General features: G+C 56.8%; 1 protein-coding gene across 1 annotated transcript; it reads left to right on the top strand.

Moving 5' to 3' along the window:
* GSX2 (GS homeobox 2) lies at positions 4,158–5,674 on the top strand. The gene is made up of 2 exons (XM_021394443.1): positions 4,158–4,798; positions 4,925–5,674. The coding sequence occupies exons 1-2, from the start codon at positions 4,318–4,320 to the stop codon at positions 5,263–5,265; spliced, it is 822 nt and encodes a 273-aa protein (XP_021250118.1). The 5' UTR covers positions 4,158–4,317; the 3' UTR covers positions 5,266–5,674.

Genomic DNA, 7,766 nt, shown 5'->3' with positions numbered 1-7,766 from the left:
TTGTCCTATCACTATCGGACTATGTAAAAAGTCAGTCTTCATCTTTTTTATAAGCTCCCTTAAAGTACTTAATGAAAGTTACTACTACTAACAACGATAATAATAATAAACAGCGGGAAAATAAGGTCATTAAGTTAAAGAAAGTTATCTGCAGTTAGCCCTGCAGGCAGAGAAGGGAAGGGCGCTGGAAGAGCAGGCCAGGGCCGCATCTGTGGGGCAGCGGGGAAAACGGGTTTCCCCTGCTCCACGGGCTGCTCCCCGGGGCCGGGCGGGGACATGTGAGTGCCTGGAGGTGGGGCAGAGTTTAAGGGGCCTCAGCCTGGTGAGCTCCCAACCCCAAGTGCAGTTTCTCCCAGTCACCGCCTCCTGTCCCTGAGATCCTTTGAAACCCTCAAAAATAAAGGGGGGCGGGGGGGGGAGTTTTCAATGTTACACCCCTCTCTTTGGAAGGAGTGCAGTTTTCTGGCCGCGGCGACATTGCTCGTTAAACAATCAGCTCCCGAGCCCTGAAAGGAGAGGCATTGCACCCTTCTTGCTGAATGCACTCCTCAGTGCATATAACGCCAGGGCCTTTTGATGTCTCACAATGCGTGTTACGCCCCAAGATTGTCTCTTTGGACAGATCTACAACGCTTGGCTTCACGTGTGGAAGTTAAATGGCCAGCGAAGTTGTCGAAACTCCCACGTCTGGAGCAGCGCGGCGCTCTTACCGCTCCGTCCCCGCCCGCAGCCGGGGCCGTGGGGCTGCGGGGCCGGGCCTCGGCCGGCTCCAGGGAAAGGGGAAAGCGGCCCGGCCCCGAGTTTTTCTCTCTTTTCTTTTCTCCACTTTATTCTTTGGCAGCCTTAAAAGAGAGGCCGTTTGCAAAGCGTCCGCCCCGTGTAGGTGGCTTGTGTCTCGAAGCCGCTGGCAATGCTGCCGCTCCATGAAATCAAAATTTATGATTATTCAAATGTTGGGGAGTGTGAAAAGGGAGGAAGAAAGAAGGAAAATTAATATTGCAGCTGTTCTTCTGATTAATGAGAGATAATTGCTCATGAAAAGTCACCCCTGTGGCATTTTGTTGTCTTCTGGATCTTTGTTCTTTTCCACTATTATTGAGGACTTTCTTGAAGACTAAGCGGTTCTTTTCAATTTTTGGTATTCAGAAAGTGTTGCTTGGTTACAGATAATGGAGAAATCTCGGGCTATATCGGGTAAGATGTGCCACAGACAGCAATATCACAATGCCACTCTCAGAAAAGGATGGATACAAGTTAACGATGCGCTTTCAACAAAACATTAACAGACTTGTTCACGCTTTCATAATGACCTCATTAATGGGAGCTGGGGGCAAGTCCTGTCTTTTTGCTTGCGCTCCCTTCACACAACCCGGCTCCGAGATCTCCAGTGGCTTGAGCTGATACCAAATCGACGTTAGACTGGGGAAGAAGCGCGCTCCCAGCGCACGAGCCGGCGGCCCCGCGGTCACACGGGGATTTATTGGGGCGGGGGCCGCACCCGCCCAGATCCCTCTTCGGGGCCCGTTCCCCTTCTCGGCCGCCCTGCAAACGCTCCCCCCCCCCCCCCCTTTCCGCGCCTCAAAACGCGGCCCCGAGGTGCGGCTCTCTCTGCCGGGTTTGCATCGGGCGGGAAGCGCCTCTCTGCAGCCGGAGCTGGGGGAGGGAGGGGAGAGAACCGCTTTTGTCGCATAAGCCGTGAATCTCCCCGACATAAAGGTGTTGGAGACATCTGGGAGAAAGGAGGGACCTGCGCCCAGCGCTGCGCTCCGCGGGCCGGGGGAGCGGCTCTGATGTTCTTTTTGAACTGCTCCACTTTCAAAAGGGGGCAATTTCGTTACATTCTCATTTGTTACACTGCCTTGAACTAAAGGCAGACAAAGCTATACTCTGTCACCCCGAGCAGAATGAAGGGAATCAAAGGATTTTCCCTTAAAAGGACTAATTTTCTCCTTGAATTATGAAAGTAATGGCTAGGTAACAGCCTGTGCTCTGTACCCAACTGCTTAATACCTTCTAAATCCTTCCACGTGGCTCTCCCAGTCGTAGCAATTAGAGCTCATTATAGGCTCATAAGAGCTCTCATTTCGGGGATTACTTAATGGACAATGAAATTTTATCGGACAGAATTATTGAAAAATAAAATCGTAACGAGGCCGATGTGATGTGGGCGCACGCCTTACATCATTCCGCCTGGTTTGGGATATCTCAGCTCTCAAATGACTTCTTTTCTTGCTCCTGCTTTCAGGGATGAGATTTGCTTTGTGCTATTTTTTTCCTCCTTTCTTTTATCACCGCGCTTGGTTTATTATAACAATTAGAAATCGCAACTTTGATCCGACTCTCGCTGTCCGCCCCCGCTTACAGCAGTCCCTCCCCGCCTTCCCCCCAGCCCCGCTCCATTACTGCACACTTAGGTTTTCCACGCAGACCGGACGCCCTTCTTTCTAAGTAGCTTCTCCTAAAGAAAAAAAAAAAAAAAAAAGACAGAAATTACAAAACTGCGTTTTAACCGGAGAGAGCGGGGCAAGCCCCCTCTGTTCGCCCCGGGACCTAAACTACGGAGCCTCGGGAAAGGCCCGCCTCCGGCCGCCCCGAAGCCTCGGTAGTGGTTTGGGAAGAACTAGGTGAGGTCGGAGCTGACCCGCAGAAAGCCGCCGGACCCGGACCTTAATTGTTGTCACAAGACGTGGGATTAGCGCATTGCTGGAATAGCTGTCTGTTTACACTCCGGAGCCCCACCGGCCGGTAAACACTTTCTAATTGAATTCTAATCACATTCAAATAGCCCCATAACCAGCCTCAGCTGCAATTCATAAAACTTTAATTGCCATCCATAAATCCTCAGTTCGCGGCTACGGAGCGTCCCTAAAATCCCGCGGCATCGCGGCCGTCGAGGGGAGCCAGGGCCGCTCGCGTCCTCTCCAATGGGGCTGGGACAAAGCACTGAGTCCCGGGCCGAGGGAGACCCATCGCGACCGGAGGGCAAGCAGCGGTGTTGGTGGTGTTTTTCTGGGTTTAAACAACGAAGGGCTAAGGGGAACGTCCGTGACCCGGCTCTACGCACGCCAACTGCCTCTGAAGGCGTGAAGGCTCCCGATTCCTCCCGGCCCGCGCTCCGGCAATCAGCCGTGCTCTGCATTTTCTGCCTTACAGCACAATTGTCTCTCCCCTGCGCCAGCCGAGCGGCGTGGGATGCGCGGCCGCTTCCAAATGCCGCCTCGTATCTGCCCAACAGGACTGCGATTGCCCTTCCTCCGCCGAAGACTCTTCTTAAACTCCCATAAAACAGGTCATTGGAAAATCGCGTAATATGCCGCAAATACCTCAGCTCTTTAATGCAGTCTGAAATGCTCGGGAGCCACCGACCGTATTTAGCTGTTTATCCAATTTTACTTTGAATGATTGCTCCAGCACACTTGGTGCACATCAAAGCGGCCCCGGCACGGCCGCCCCTCAGCAGCGCTGCGCGCCGGTCCCGGAGCGGCCGGGCACCTCGCGGGGCAGTGCCGTTGTGGTACCGCTGCGCCGAGACGCGTCCCGGTGGGGAAGGCTTTGTCCGCCGTGCTCAGCGCCAATTTGGCGAAAGCTTCGGATGGGGTGAGAAGGGTGAAATAATAATGTTAATAACAACAACAATAACGACCAACACTAAACCCTATGAGCAGAAGTGCTTATGGACACACATTAGGCGCACCCCACCCCGAACTCCCTACCTACATCCACAGCGGCGACCCGGGCTCCTCCGCTCGGAAGCGACCTCCCGGTGCCCCGGGGGAACCCCGGCCCGGCCGCGAGGGCAGCGCTGTCTTTTCTCCCCACGCATCCCCGGCTCTCCCCTCCCCTCGCTCCCTTCGTGCGGGATGCGGAGGTGCTCCGGGGACAGATCCCAGCGCACAGTTTCACGCAAGTTTATCTCCCCTCCGGCTCTGCTGCAGGACGGATGAGGGGTCGCCGCCCCCTCCCCGGCTCCCACGCTCTCACAATTTGTCTGGGACGAAGGCGAAGACTGAAGCCATCGGGCAGCGAAAAAGCACGCGCGCACACTTGGTGCCCCCCTCCCCGCTTCCCTCCCCTCCCCCCCTTCCCCGCCGCCTCTCCCGCCGGCCTGAGAAGCTGGGCAGATTTAGGTCCGAGAGGCTTTCAGCCATCACGTGTTTAAATAGTTGATATAAAACCCCTAGCGCAGGGGATCCAGGCGGGGGACTTTAAGACCAGCCCTCTCCGGGGACCCTTTTGTTCGCCTCTCCAACATAAGCACCTTCTCGCCTCGCCAGGACTTCAGTGGCAGCCCGGCCGGCAGCAACGCAGCCCGCCGCGATGTCGCGCTCCTTCTATGTGGACTCCTTAATCATCAAGGACTCATCGAGGCCGCTGCCGGCCCTGCCCGAGCACCACCACCACCACGGCCAGGACTTCTTCATCCCTCTCGGCGTGCCGTCCCCCCTCGTCATGTCGGTGGCGGGCCCGGGCTGCCCGTCCCGCAAGAGCGGGGCCTTCTGCGTCTGCCCGCTCTGTGTCACCTCGCACCTGCACTCCTCCCGCGGGGGGGGCGGCGGCGGCGGCGGCGGCGGTGGCGGCGGGGCCATCCCGCTGCTCAAGGGCCAGTTTTCCCCTGCCGCCGCCGCCGCCGGCGAGGCCCAGTGCTGCCCGCGGGGCAGCCCCGCCGCCCCCCCTCCGCAGCCCCCGCCGCCTGCCGTGTCCGCCGCCGCCCTGGGGCACCCGGCGCATCACCCCCCCGCCTGCGCGGCCACCGCGTACAGCGTCAGCGACCCGCGGAGGTTCCACTGCCTCGGCATGGGTAGGAGCCCGCGGCCAGGGGACGGGGAGGCTGAGGCGGGCGGGCGGGTTTCCTTCCTCGGGTATCCTTCTTCTCTCCTTTTTCTCCTTTCCCCCACCCCGCTTAACTTGTTGCTTGCCCCCCAAGGAGGGTCCGATTCCAGCCAGATGCAGAACGGGAAGAGGATGCGGACGGCGTTCACCAGCACGCAGCTCCTGGAGCTGGAGAGGGAGTTCTCGTCCAACATGTACTTGTCCCGCCTGCGCCGCATCGAGATAGCCACGTACCTGAACCTCTCCGAGAAGCAGGTGAAGATCTGGTTCCAGAATCGCCGAGTGAAGCACAAGAAGGAGGGCAAAGGCGCCCCACGGAGCTCCCACGGGAGCTGCAAGTGCGGCACTGGCCAGGGCCACTTCCCCAGGTCGGAGGACGAGGAATCCCTGTCCCCATCCTCCGCCACCGAGGAGAAGGAGATCTCTCCGCTCTGAACCGTCGGGGACACCTCGGGCACCGCCGTCGGAGCCCGCGGGCAGCGGCCGTCGGTGCGCTCTGTGGGGAACGGTGGTGTTGCAGCGGTGGGAGCTCAGCCACGGCGCTACGTGCCGACACCGGGACGGGCACCTGCCTTGCCCAGCTCGGAGCGCGGACCTGGCCAGGGGGTCCCCCTCGCCTCTCCCCAGAGGAGACTGAAGAAAGAAAAAGCCGCCCAAGTATTTCGGACCGAAAGCCGAGACTTTAAAACCTGAAAAGAACTCGTAGGCTGAGAACCTCCTGGAAGGACTTTCTGAACGTGAATAAGGAAAGCAATAAAGATCAGTCGCTTGGGTTCGGGCAGACGGTTTGATTGTGAATAGTTTTATATAAAAGTTCTATTTATATTTATTTAAATAAATGAGATCGGACGATAATTTCTTCTTCTCTCTCTCCTTTTTTTTTTTTTTAATTTTATTTTTTCACTTCTTTTGCCCGAGCTCAAGCAGCGAAGGCACAGCAGCGGCTGGGGCAGGGCGTGCTGCTGGGCGCGGGTACAGCGCGGCTCAGTGTGCCCCAGATCCACTATAACCCAGCCTAGCACCGCCGCCAGCAGCCCAGCAACTCCCCGCTACCCCACGGATCTGGAGGGGTGGGGGGTGGGGGGGGGTGTCTCCGGCAGCAGAGTGGAGCCGGGTGCACGAACGCGGCCGGGACAGCACGGTCCGAGACCGGTGACAGCTCTCTGCCGTCGGGAACGGGGGCAGGGACAGAAACGGGGACTGGCGCCTGTCGCTGTCCCGAGGCCGCCGGTGCCGGCTCGGGGCTGTGCGCCGAGACACCCCGTTTCAGCCCTCCTGAAGGGGTATGCACGCAGCGACCTCTCTTCTTTTATCCCTTGCTTCTTTAATCAGGGATCAGATTTTTAAAAAAACCTTTTTCTTACTTCTTTTTTTTGTTTTGTTTTGTGGAAGTGGTGGGGAATGAGTTGGAGCTGCTCAATCCCAACTGTGCCTCTCTGTAACTTTCTCGTGGTTCCTCCTGCCCGGAGGACGAGTGTGCCTCTCTCCCGCTGTGTCGTTCCCCACTCACACCTTTCCCAAGGTGGCTTTTCCACTGACTCCATCTACACTTCCGACTTCAGCCCCTGAATCCAGTGAAGAGCCTTTAGGAAAATAATACCCCAAACGCTTTCCGTGCTTGATCCTTAACCTCGGAAGTTCAGCTCAGAGCTCCGATTCCAAGTGTTTGCCTTGCTTTTAATCAGAAAACAAGGAATAAGACCTCATGCAGCTCAGCAGGAACTGCCCAGCACTGGGTGCAGCTGCTGAGGGCAGGAGGAGAGGGCCCGTGGTGGATTGCTCACAGCCCATGCCAGCTGCGGGGTCTGGGACAGCGCCGTGATCCTGCCAGGAGGGGGTGGCAAGGGCAGGGTGGGAAGTTCCAGCCTGGGCTTGGGAAATAAGTGCAGAACCTCACTCTGCTGTTTCACAGACGAGGGTCTGCACAGAGGCTGGCACCCGGCTGAGCAGGGAAGCACGCTGTTGTCCCAAAGATCCTCCCTTCATTGCCCAGGCCATTCCCTTATGTCATAGAACCGTAACATCATTAACGTTGGAAAAGTCCATCTAGTCCAACTGTAGCCCTTATGACTTCTTCTCATAGCCCTTATGACTTCCTCACAGAGGACCTACTGGCTCCTGAAGTCCCGCTGAGCCCTTCCTACCTGGAATTTGTGGGAGGAGAAACTGGCATTGTGGGTACTATGGCAGCGCCACTGCTGTCCCAAGGTAGCAGGGAGCTCCAGGCCTGAGGAGCACTGCACCCTTCTGCATCTGGGTGATGCTGTCACTGGAGCTGCAGGGGTGCTTCTTGTGTGTGTGTCTGTCCTCGGTGTAGTTCTGTGGAAGTAACTCAGGGTACAAATGGGTATTTCTGTCTTCTTCTGGAATTCAGGACTAGAGATGTAGGAATACTTCCTTGAGGTATTCAACAATTTCTTAAAAATGGGGGGGGGGGGGGGGGGGAGAAACGAGCTTCTCTTACATGGAGTGTGAATGATGATGTTTACTGTTCAAGGACTGAAAGGAAACAGTGACCTACACTCAGCGTGCAAGCTGTACCACTGAGGCAGCTACTGCCATCACCAGAGATTTTTGATTTCAAAGAGGGCATCGAAAAAGAGGTCTCCCCATTCCCGTACAGAAACAGACATATAGGTGTGCCCTGACACATCCTGGAAGGCCGTTACAAAGTGAAATAGCGCTGCCAGGGCAGCCCGAGAGCAGGGACAGCAGCAGAGGGGGTGCAGGAGCTGTGCAGGTGGCTGAAGGGCCGTAGGACAGAACTCAGAGAACAGATTTTTCTTCCGTGATTCCATACCACGCCATCCTCGTTGCAACTGCGGTGAACGAACAGCAAACGCTGCCCTCTTCTCTTTGGCACTTGTCACGGCGATGTTTGGAAGCTCTGCAAACGCGGCCGGATTTAGCGCTCCCGCGGGAGCAATCCATCAGCC

Source organism: Numida meleagris, chromosome 4 (genome assembly GCF_002078875.1).
Source record: "Numida meleagris isolate 19003 breed g44 Domestic line chromosome 4, NumMel1.0, whole genome shotgun sequence".
In the NCBI taxonomy this organism is placed as follows: domain Eukaryota; kingdom Metazoa; phylum Chordata; class Aves; order Galliformes; family Numididae; genus Numida; species Numida meleagris.
This window is presented reverse-complemented; position numbering and strand designations above follow the sequence as displayed.

Bases quoted from the DNA above. Each gene is read 5' to 3' on its own strand.
- GSX2 (XM_021394443.1), top strand. From the start codon at position 4,318: ATGTCGCGCTCCTTCTATGTGGACTCCTTAATCATCAAGGACTCATCG. The intron at 4,799-4,924 runs GTAGGAGCCCGC...TTGCCCCCCAAG, and splicing joins GTTCCACTGCCTCGGCATGG to GAGGGTCCGATTCCAGCCAG.